This window comes from Culex pipiens, chromosome 3 (assembly GCF_016801865.2).
Source record: "Culex pipiens pallens isolate TS chromosome 3, TS_CPP_V2, whole genome shotgun sequence".
NCBI classification, from domain to species: Eukaryota; Metazoa; Arthropoda; class Insecta; order Diptera; family Culicidae; genus Culex; species Culex pipiens.
The window spans coordinates 145,795,478-145,807,839 of record NC_068939.1 but is presented as its reverse complement, the minus strand read 5'-3'; the positions used below and the strand labels follow the sequence as shown (position 1 = coordinate 145,807,839).

The following is a 12,362-nucleotide window of genomic DNA, read 5'->3' as shown; positions in this document are numbered from 1 at the left end:
TTTTTTAAACATATATGTATAAAAACTCTGAACAATAGTTTCTGAGACATCGGCATTGGAAAATGGAGGGTTGTTTGGGTTAGACTTAGAAAACTTAAATTTTCCTATTTACTTGCTTTAAGCAGCTGTATTTCGGCAACCAGAGGTCGAATCTTCAATGCCTCTTGGACAATTTTATAACAACTTTTCAAAAAAAGAATTTCAGAAATGCTCTCTTTCATGGTCACTTTTTTCAAAAATCGAAAAACTGCAAATGTTTTACTGAAATCAAACTTTCGGTGCCAATTTCTTGAAAACGAGGCACTTTATCGAAAAATCTGTAAAGTACTTTTCGATTGCAAATTCAAATTTACATTTAAAATTAGGTCAAAAAATTATAAGTTTGAAATTTCGATTTAAAAAATCACTATTTTTTCAAAAATTTATGATTCGGAGGCAATTTTTTGTACCATACTCAAAAGTTGCGGGTTTTGGCCCCTAAAACATAAAAAAAAATCTCGAAAATAAAAAAAATCCAATTTTGCTAAACAGAGTGTTTGTAGAAACAAGTTAATTAAAAAATCGTAAAGATTTTTTTCCCTGTACCGTCATCAGGGGTGACATTGGGTCTGGGGGGTGAGATTGGGTCATACAAATTTCATCATTTTTGTATGACCCAAATTCACCCCTCAGACCCAATGTCACCCCTGATGACGGTACCTATTTTTTCTGAATGGTCCTCCACTTTACCGAAGGCACCAAATTGTTCAGAAAATTCCTTCAAAGGTAACAGATTTATGAATATTTACGAACCATTTTTGTAAGGACAACTGCCAAAATTGTATGGATACTTGTATGGGTGAACTAATGACACAAAATGGCTTCTTTGATCATTGGGAAGGCCCCCACAAAGTTTGAGCCAAATAAAAAAAAAATCTTTTTCCGGTTTTGGTAGAGAAAAGCTATTTGAGAATTGCTACACTTTAAGCACGTTACAAATCACGTGCTTTAAAAAACAAACAACATTTGCCTAACACCCGCTTCAGCATCAGAGCAGTAGTCACAGTTGTATTTATCTATATGTGATGATACCTAGAATTACTGTAATCATTGGAACCGCCCTTCTGTCTTGATTTATCAGATTCAAATAATTACTTTGAGGCAAAAAAGTATAAATACCGCGGTGTCGTGCAAAAACTAACATTCAAGATTAGACATTGAATAGTTTCAAATAGTTCAAAATGAAGTGTTTTTGTGTTTCAATAATTTTGGCCATAATTGCTTCAGGGTTTTGTGGGGTAAGTTTTTCCATTACATTTCTAAAGATTCAAATTGATTGTTTTATGTTTAGGGAATGGATGACATGAAACGTAAATGCATGGAGCAGGAAGGAGCTTCCCAGGCGGAAGCGGATGCCATGAACCAGCTGCAAATTCCAGAAACACGTACGCAGAAATGCTATTACGCTTGCGTTTTTGAAAAAATGGGCACTTCCGATGGCCAGCGGTTCGACACGGAACGATTCTTGGAGATTGCGGAAAATCACTTCAAAAATGATCAAAATGCGTTGAACGCCGTTCGCGCGATAGCGAACCGCTGTGACGGGACGGAGAACGATGACCGGTGTGAGTTGGCAGCGGACATTGCTGCCTGTATGAAGGGGGAGTAGGGGGATAGCTTAGAGATGACTTGAAAATAAACAAAGTTCAGCTACGAGTTTACTCATATGTTGTACAGGAAATGAAAATTCTTAAACCAATTCACGTTTGAAACTTAAGTTAGAAAACCCAGACAAAAATCCATTTCCCCACGAAAGTGGATTGAATTTTAAGTCAGCCAGCTGAGAGTTCTCGAAATTCAATAAAATCCCGTATTAAAAATTTATAGAGGTAAATCGAGGAAGCTAAAGTCACCAACCCACGCCAATCTTCGAACCGTTGACAGGAAGTCTGTTGCTAGCAGGTTCTAAAAGAAGAAAAATCAATAGAAAGCGTCAAGATCCCCTTCCTTCACTTTACAACTCAATCGAAAGAAGGACATCGACGGTTTTTGGCATTGTCGCGTGACGCCATCTACAAGACGCCGTCCAAAACTTGTTATCTGGTCGCTCCACCGAACAACTCCGGAAGTGCCGACAAAGGCGAAATCGAGACCGGAAACTATATCGGTGCCATTGCCGACGTTGAAAATTGTCCCAGGATGAGCTCGGAGGCGATTCAAAATTAATGCTACAACTTTTAAACTGCTTTTTAATGCCGCTCTCGAACGCTCTTATCGGATTTGGCTTAGATACTTCAGAGGGAGGGAGAGTGTCGTTCGTTCGGATTCATGAATTAGGATTAAAGGGCCCACTTTACGGCTGTGACTAACGGTTTCGGGTGGAGATGGCTAGGGTGTCACGAAATATTTGAGAGAAGAAACGAGAAACAAGAAACAAGAAACAAGAAACAAGAAACAAGAAACAAGAAACAAGAAACAAGAAACAAGAAACAAGAAACAAGAAACAAGAAACAAGAAACAAGAAACAAGAAACAAGAAACAAGAAACAAGAAACAAGAAACAAGAAACAAGAAACAAGAAACAAGAAACAAGAAACAAGAAACAAGAAACAAGAAACAAGAAACAAGAAACAAGAAACAAGAAACAAGAAACAAGAAACAAGAAACAAGAAACAAGAAACAAGAAACAAGAAACAAGAAACAAGAAACAAGAAACAAGAAACAAGAAACAAGAAACAAGAAACAAGAAACAAGAAACAAGAAACAAGAAACAAGAAACAAGAAACAAGAAACAAGAAACAAGAAACAAGAAACAAGAAACAAGAAACAAGAAACAAGAAACAAGAAACAAGAAACAAGAAACAAGAAACAAGAAACAAGAAACAAGAAACAAGAAACAAGAAACAAGAAACAAGAAACAAGAAACAAGAAACAAGAAACAAGAAACAAGAAACAAGAAACAAGAAACAAGAAACAAGAAACAAGAAACAAGAAACAAGAAACAAGAAACAAAAAACAAGTTGGTTTGGTTTTGGTTTTGGTTTTGGTTTTGTTTTTGTTTTTGTTTTTGTTTTTGTTTTTGTTTTTGTTTTTGTTTTTGTTTTTGTTTTTGTTTTTGTTTTTGTTTTTGTTTTTGTTTTTGTTTTTGTTTTTGTTTTTGTTTTTGTTTTTGTTTTTGTTTTTGTTTTTGTTTTTGTTTTTGTTTTTGTTTTTGTTTTTGTTTTTGTTTTTGTTTTTGTTTTTGTTTTTGTTTTTGTTTTTGTTTTTGTTTTTGTTTTTGTTTTTGTTTTTGTTTTTGTTTTTGTTTTTGTTTTTGTTTTTGTTTTTGTTTTTGTTTTTGTTTTTGTTTTTGTTTTTGTTTTTGTTTTTGTTTTTGTTTTTGTTTTTGTTTTTGTTTTTGTTTTTGTTTTTGTTTTTGTTTTTGTTTTTGTTTTTGTTTTTGTTTTTGTTTTTGTTTTTGTTTTTGTTTTTGTTTTTGTTTTTGTTTTTGTTTTTGTTTTTGTTTTTGTTTTTGTTTTTGTTTTTGTTTTTGTTTTTGTTTTTGTTTTTGTTTTTGTTTTTGTTTTTGTTTTTGTTTTTGTTTTTGTTTTTGTTTTTGTTTTTGTTTTTGTTTTTGTTTTTGTTTTTGTTTTTGTTTTTGTTTTTGTTTTTGTTTTTGTTTTTGTTTTTGTTTTTGTTTTTGTTTTTGTTTTTGTTTTTGTTTTTGTTTTTGTTTTTGTTTTTGTTTTTGTTTTTGTTTTTGTTTTTGTTTTTGTTTTTGTTTTTGTTTTTGTTTTTGTTTTTGTTTTTGTTTTTGTTTTTGTTTTTGTTGAAACATATGAAACTTATAGGGATTCTCCTGATGAAATTTTAAGACTATTATAAAGAAAGAAGGATTCTAAAGGTGGTGGTCATCCAGAATCTCGTCGTAATTTTTTTTTGGAACGCCCTACCCCGATGTCCTTCCTCGGCAACTCTTGCTTAATATTCATGACGATCATTACACGCTACGCGCCGTCGCTTGTGATGGTAGTACAAGTTTTAAGCAATTCTTCTGGAAAGTGTCATCTATCATCAACAGTAACAAACTGCTGTGTGGGGGGCCTTATTTTGAAAGGGGGTGGGGCTTTTCTAGAAGTGGACCAGGGCCACTTGATTCATTCCACCACACTGCGCACTATTTGTCATCTTCAACCACTCTGGCCCTCGGGAGAGGGGCTAGGGTTGAGGACACATTAAGTACACAAACTAAACGCCATCATCATCAGGCGAAATAAAAAGAAAAGTAGCAGGAGGGCGCCTTGAGGCGACTAGCGTCTAAGTCGGTTCATAAATTTTGTTTATTACCCTTCGCGAATAACGCGACGCGCAAAACCCATCACGGTCATGTGTACTATAGGGGAAGCTGGCTTATTTTGGGAATTCCAGATCTGAAATATTTTTTTTTTTGCTTTTTCTACTTTGGTGTTACAACTGGCCAACAATAGACGACCGTTGAAAATTGAGGGTTTTTCCCTAATCGCAAGGGCCCGCAAGGCGAAAAACTATGGCAAAACTTCAGTGTTGCCCCCGGGCAGTGGCAAGGGATTCTTTCTCTTAACCCATCCGAAAATTTGTGACCGAACGGGGGGTGTGAGGATAATTTTTAAATTTGAATTATTTGCAACGTCTGCGGGCTGGCATTTACGAGTGCAATTCATAATGCAACCTGCAGTGCAGCAGGGCTGGTGGCGACTTTGAGCGATGTGGTTTCCCAGCACTGCTAAGTAAATTGCACATTAGTGCACGTCGTAAATCTGGCGCAGGGTTTTGCATTACGTGAATGTGTGAAATTTGGATTTAGCTGCAATATTTCACTATGATTTTGAATAACAATTTTTGTGATAAATGGGCGCGACGATGCATGTGGGCCAGTAACATGGACTGTTAGGTTTCCTTGAGAAAATTGAATAGGTGATCATCATGTAATTCCGAAGAGCACCATATTTTGGTATATCAGTAATTTTAATTACAGCTTCTAAAAGCGTTTTCATCTGAAATCAAGTAAATAATCAATACTTGAATCATTCATGGGAAGTGAGCAAGCAAGTTTTTCTAAATTGTTTTACAAAATGATTTGTTTTTAAATTGTTGAAATCGGCCAATTAGACGGAATTAGCACCAACTCTCTAAGCTGCCTTTAGAGCGTTCAATTTCCAATCTCGAGTCAAAAATTCGCGGAAATTCCCGGGATTTCAAGTTAAAACAAATATTTCTCTAATTCCCATAATTCAAGTGAAGCATAAATATTAATATAATTTTGGAAACAATGTTTTAAAAATGTTTTGGAAAAAAAAGTAAAATAAAAAAAAACAAATTTAACTCAATTTACTGTTCTATTAAACAAACAAGCTTTTTGAAAATATCATCTGAAGGAGGGGAAAGTCCATGTGGTTTATGGATGTCCAAATTTGATAAAAATTAAATAGTTTTTAGTTTATATCCTAGTTAAGATTGTTATGATGATTAGTGTTAAGATTGAAAGAAGAATTTGCCCATTTCCTTTAAAAAAATCGTCAAATTTCAGTTCAAAGTTAAATTTTATTAATCATGTAGGCGTTTGAAGATGAAATATTATAGAAATGGAAGCCTGATTAATTTTACATTCTATTTCTGACAAACCTTTGTGCTCTGAAAGAACTTCAATATTTAAGCTAAAAAACATTTTGCACAAAACAATACCATACAAGAAGATCAATCAGATTATAAAAAAAGATTGTACTTTGTAATATATTGAATAATGCAAACATATTTCAAAAACTAGCTAGAAAAGCTACCAAAGCAGTAGAGTGAAAAACCAACATCATTGTACAAATAATGTAATACATTTTATAGTTAACAAAACATGCTATCTCCAAATATTTAAAAACTGTTTTGTAATTTTCTTTTTAAAAACCGTAATATCAGCACTAGAAGTTAGATTTTTGAGGTTTAATGCTTTATTATTTCATTCAAAAGTTGAAAATAGTAGGACATTTTATTTTGTATTGTACGATTCGAAGTAACACACAAAAAAAATTAAGTTGTTTGATTTTTTATAAGCATTCAAGCATTTGATGCTCACACTTATTTTTAAAATTTAAGTTTTTGTCGAATACAATTTTGTTGCTTAATCGTCTGTTTTGTGCTATCTTGTGACAACAACCATTTAGTACTTTTCGAGAAAATTGATTTTTAAAGTTTGATGCTAAATATTTTCCAAACTATGAATGATAGAACAAAACTTTTTGAAGCAATCGGTTCGTATACTATCACTTAACAAACGATCCAAGTTTCAACTAATTTGGTTACACTTTTTAAAAGATACAGTAAATTATGTAAACAAAAATCGGAAAAGCACGTGTCACAAGTGTATTTCGAAAGTAAAATTGTACTACGTGTCATAAGTGTGCACAGAATTCCCATACAAACTAAAATAGGAACAATATTTCTCATTTTAAAATATCGTTGTTTGTAACATTACCTGCAGTGTTATTTTTTCAGTACAGCAATTTTTGGTAAAGTTGTAGAGCAGACAATCTCAAAATTGTTGATGCATTTAAGTATGGAATTTGTTTGCAACCATCACAAATTATCGCAATTAAAAAAAAGTTAAACAACTCTCCAAAATGTTGGAATTTTTTTTAACCGCATTGCATTTCAATTTTGTATGGCTTTTTTTACTGGAGTATTTTTTCACGATTTAGATTTTTTATTTTTTTATTTTCCGAAAATTATCTAAACATTCTCGACAAAATTATGGTGCTGTCTTGCTTCTGTCAAAAGATACAGCGTGCTCAAAAGAGGTCTAAAACGTGTTTTACGAGCAAAAATCCCGTTTTAGATCTGTTTTGAGAACACTGTTTCTTTTGACAGATGTGACAGATTGTTTGCTTTCAGCTTATTTATCGTCAGCATAACAGAACACTTTTAAAAATTAAGGCATTTTCCTTTAAACTGCTTTTGAAAACTTGAACCAAGGAATATGCTTTTCTTCAAGATTAAAAACTCCTGATCAGATTTCTGAACTCGACAGATTGCTAACTATCGTCCTATTTCTCGATAGCAACCTGCAACAAACAGTTTTTTTAAGTTAACACCTTTTTCTAAACTGGTTTTGAAAATTCGAGCCGTGGAGTTGTGTTTGTTTGAAAATCTAGCTTAAAACAAGAATTACAATAATCAAAATACAAAAAATTCCCATATAAATTTTCTACGAAATTAAAATAAACTGCTCAAAGTGTGGATGCAACCAATCGGTTCCTGATTTTAGAAGGCTGTTTTGAGATCACAAAGGCACCGAGAAAGCTTTGTGCTGGTTTGAAATGGTCATTTTAAAAAATGTATATATAACGACGAGCCATTCTAATATATATACAGCAGTTCCATATGAAAGTTAAAGAAAAAAATAAAAGTGCTTCGATTTGGCTCAAAATTTTTCTGGAGGTCCCTTGGCCAAAATAATTAGACCCGTATTTTTTTGTTTGACCTTTAGGGTGGCCTACGCCGTGTTAGGGTGGTCCGAAAAATGTCTATTTTTGTTGATTTTCACAAAAACCACTTTTTTCAAAAAATCATAACTTCGCTCCATTTTAACCGATTTTAACTGTTCAGGGCGCAAATGAAAGATGATAAGTTTGACTTCCAAGAAAAAATTATGTGGAGTTTCAAAAATCTAGCCTAACATTTGAAAAAGTCTTATGAAAACTTAAAATGGCGTTTTGACCGTGTCTGGACCAAAGAGCCTACGTCTGAAAATATTTTTATCGGATTCCTCGGAAAATTTTCCATAACTTATTTAAAATTGGGCGAGGTTCATTAACAGGATTCAGAGATATGATTTTTTAGCATTAGCATTAGCATTAGCATTTGGAGGACGCCCCACCACCGGAAGGCTCCACAACGCTTATCCCACTGTTTGGTCTGGTTGTGTTAGACCCTCATCCGGAACAATAATCCAACACGGGAGATACCATGTCTTCATCTTTTGATGAGTGTGTAATACTACCCAGGGCATAAGGGGGTCCAGGCCGGGTCCAAGCTATCCTCAGGGAAGGGGAGGATCGTTAGTAAACACCTATCTAAAGTGCGCAGGGACCCCTACGTCACCTTAGTGGTATAGATGTTTGTAGGGAGGTTTTGGACTCAATGTTAGTAGGAGAGGTAGAACCCTAGGATACACCTCGAAAGGCGTTGCGGGTTGGTTGTAACAGTATTCCTAATTCCAGTCTAGGCTCACCAAGTCGCCATGGCCTAGTGGTTAGCATTTTTGCTTACCAATCCAAAGGACGGGGGTTCGAACCCCGCCACAAGCAACTTTGATTTTTCGTTCATATTCACAGCATTTCAAGTATTTCTATGTCCTTAACTTTCTCGATGGGAGCAGATGGGAATCGAACCCAGAACCATTCGCTTACAAAGCGAACACCGTTACCATTCAGCCACAGCCGCTCACAGGATTCAGAGATATGATTTTTTGAAAATAAAATCCGGGTTTTTCGACGCGCCGCGCGCGAAAACGAGAGATTGACGAAATCGGCAAAAAAACAACTTTTTTCACTAAAACTGCGATAACTTGAAAATTTCAGCGATGACCTATACATCTTAGGGTACCAAAATTTTCGTAATTAAAATACGCAACTTTTGGTACCCTGACATGTATACTAAAAAAAAAAAAAAAAAAAAAAAAAAAAAAAAAAAAAAAAAAAAAAAAAAAAAAAAAAAAAAAAAAAAAAAAAAAAAAAAAAAAAAAAAAAAAAAAAAAAAAAAAAACAACGACGCCCCATATCAGACGGTGAACACGTGGCAGAGCATATACTAAAGTTTTGGCTCAGAAACTTTTTTAAAGTAATAAAATTATAATTATTGATGTTCCTGTAAGGATTTCAACTCTACTAAATAACGTAGCATGATGATTTTGTAATAATAATGCAATCGATGCCATTCCACGTGTTCACCGTCTTATATGGGGCGTCGTTGTTTTCACCTAGACGTCATAGCATACTAAGGAAATGCGATACTTTTGAAGGATGAATCGTTGGTTTTGGAGACACCGGACGTCGATCCATTGCGCACCTTGGGGACAGAACGGACAACCCTAATTCCTTCTGGAATGTGTTCATTGGACCATCCCCTACACACCTGTCTTTATTCCGAGTGAATCCAAGTTGTCCCCAGACCTGTAGGAACGATTGAACGAAAAGCACAAAAATCCCATAGTAATTTCTATGTAAACTTTAAACCGCTGGGGACAGGCCAATTCTCAATCAAATGGGCTGATATTTGGCATGAGAGTCCCTATGGGTATCCTCTAAAAGGGGAACCTCGGTTTGCCGTAATCTGAGAACTTTTTTGTTTGGCTGAAACACCCTAATGTATAGGTCATTGCTAAAATATTCGAGTTATCGCATAGCGAACAGCGAATCTGGACACAAACCACCTCATTACAACTAATCACGTACACTCCGTAAGAGCTGTAGGCGCCCACGAACAAGCTCGACTCCCAAAAACTTTCCCTTTTCCCAAAACCTTCTGCTGGAATCGTCATGGAAACTTTTGTACTCTCCTCCCAGGCTGGCTGCATTTGATCCTTTTTTCGCCCCCGTCGTCGTCGGTCGTTTCATTTGGGAAAGTGCGCGAATAGCAACAACAACTACAATATCCAATTTGTTGGCGAGTTCCGCCGAATTCAGCGCAGAACACAACTTCACCCTCACTCTCGACTTTCTCCCATGCAGCAAGGCAAAAGGTGGAATGGGGTGGTTCAGGTTCGGTTCGTAGTTATTCAGGACGTGAAGCATAACTTTGTTCTGGGGGTGGTAGAGGAGATGTAGGAGGAGGGAGGTGGTTTTGCAGTGTTGTTTGCTTTGTATTTTTCGGATGAAGCCATGAGAGCGGAAACCGGTGTGTTTCGGATCTTCGTGCTGGAGAATTTCCACGGAAAATTTCTCCAACGGAAATGTCAGTCAATGCACGGTGAGATGAATTCAGACATTTCAAATGTATTTATTTTTATTTCTGAACGTTTTGTTTATGCTCAGTAGGACAACCCCTGAGGATTTCATACAATTATTAGCTAACTTGTTTTATTCATGTTGTACACAGCTGAATATTAACTAAACAATTATAAAAAAATAATTTAAGTTACACTGTGTCACATTCCTTGATCTACAAAAACAACAAAATGTTGATTCTAGTCTTTTCACGAAACCTCCCTTGACGATTGTTCCGTCAACTTTATTCTATTTGTTTTGCCGAAAATTAAAGAGACCGTCGCAGCAGTTTACCTCCTAGACTGCCTTTTCCGACGAAAGTGAAAGCAACAAATAAATCAATGCCTGGGAAAATAAAAGGGGATGGAGGAGGGTCGTCCTTTGGGGAGCGAAAAACTAAAGCCGTCTGGATTAAGACAACACTCGATTGGAACGATTACCCTGCCATTGATGCCCTTGGCTCGTTCGTTCTTTTCCCCCAGAGCAGCAATTATTGGAATCCTTTTCTAATTCCCGGAGTGATTGGGATCTGGACAAGTCGGGACAGACAATGTACTAGCAAGGCAACAGTTACTGTCTATTTATGCTTGAGGGGTTAAATGCATTTTTGTTCTATTTGAACTTAACCTGTGTATTTATGACTGCTGGAAATTTATTAAAATCCTGTTCTACATAAGTTAAAAATTAGAAAATCTTAAGTAATAACTCATGTAACCCCCTAAGTAATATGTTCATAACATGTGCACCAGCACGGATTAATGGAGATGTACTTACAACTTTGCCGACTCTATACAACATGACTGAAAAGTTTTTTTTCTAACAAACTTGTTCGCTCTCCTGTCACCAACAGGGCCCAAACCTGGCTGTCAACTTTCGGGAGATTTCGTCGTCGACGTCATCGAGGAAAAAACCGAAAAAAGTCCTCCCATTTGTTCCGCATCAAGCACACTTTGCATCAAATTTCGCATCCTCCCTCGCACCACTTTCACCTCCTTCCCGGAGAGAAAGAAGCAGTTTGTGATGTGACGGAGGCAGCAACTTTTATGCAAATTTCTTATCACACTCACATTCATTCACTCCCGTTAGCGAGCTGATGCGAGGGCTTTGGTTCGTTCGTTCGCTCTCAGCGCGCGTGACATATCAGAATCAATTTGAAATGAAAATCTTGTTAGTGAGGAATTTCCGGACTTTAGGAAAAAAGGGAAAGTGGATAGGTTGACGGATACAAATTTTGGGGATTTGAATGAATTCGTTTGGTTTAATGGGGTAGCGTATTGTAAATGGATAGAACATATTTTTTCATTAAATGTGTATGAAAGTGAGTTATTAAATTTGTTAATAAAATTTATTTAGTACGAGAAATTTTTAAATGGTTGTAGTTTTATTTTACTAGGCCTCGAATTTTTCAAAAGTGTATGTAAAAAAATACTGTTTCTTAATTTTAACATCAAACGAAAAACAAATATGATCTAAAATATTGATTCTTTCTGACTACACCCAAACCTAACCTCACAGAGATTCGGTGATTATAAATCTACAGACATCCATTTGCAGCGATATTGTAAATAAATTATGATTTCATCTACCTTGCAGGCCGTTAGGATATCAAATAAAAATATGACAGTAGAGAGCATGATTTCGTCTTGTCTGCCAAGATCTTGTTTAGCTCTATTTAAGAATTTCGATTTTTTTTTCTGAAAAGAGCAAAAAGTTTCATAAAAGTTTTATTTTTTTTTTCAAATTGAAACAACAGTCTCTGAGATATTGCCAGTTGAAAACTGAGGAGTGTCACCTTATCACTAAGAAAAACATTTTTTCACAAAATATTAAATTTTTGAGAACGACTCGAAATTTTGAAAGCAGTTTAAAAAAAACTTAATTCAAAACAATGGGAAGGTAGGAAAAGATCAATTTTTCAAAAAATCATCGCTTTAAAAATAAATTAACTCCGTTGGTTGTATCCCAAGGGTTAGACAACGTCAAACTGAAAAGTAATGCGTGTCATTATGTTTACACGGAGCTTACGCGCACTCTTAAAACAAACATATTGTAGTGTGTATGAGCTCCGTGTAAAAGGAGTGTAGTTTGACAACAATCAGTGTTAAAAAATCATCATCATCTTAGAATCTAATTGTAGAAATATCTTTTTAATCCTCTTAAAAAATATATAACTATTATGTTGCCATATCAGCACTTTGACGTTCAATTACAGCGCATAAAAAGCGTGTTCGGCTAAATCGAATGATAAATAGCTCAATAGGAAGTGAGCAATCAAGTTTCTATCAGCAGCAGGGATAGAATAATCGCAAAAAAGTCATTTTCGCTAGCGAACTTTCTTCACCCACGGAAGAGAGAGGAGGCAAATCACGCAAAAGAAAATCGCTCCTGAAATTCT

General features: G+C 35.3%; 2 protein-coding genes across 8 annotated transcripts in view; both read left to right on the top strand.

Moving 5' to 3' along the window:
* LOC120417143 (protein winged eye) overlaps window positions 1-12,362 on the top strand; it is a 370,323-nt gene that overhangs the window by 102,238 nt on the left and 255,723 nt on the right. The gene's annotated exons all lie outside the window — the stretch shown is intronic.
* LOC120419114 (general odorant-binding protein 28a-like) lies at window positions 1,182-1,695 on the top strand. Its single transcript, XM_052710736.1, has 2 exons — window positions 1,182-1,277; window positions 1,331-1,695. Exons 1-2 carry the CDS (start codon window positions 1,221-1,223, stop codon window positions 1,646-1,648), a joined length of 375 nt encoding a protein of 124 aa, XP_052566696.1. The 5' UTR covers window positions 1,182-1,220; the 3' UTR covers window positions 1,649-1,695.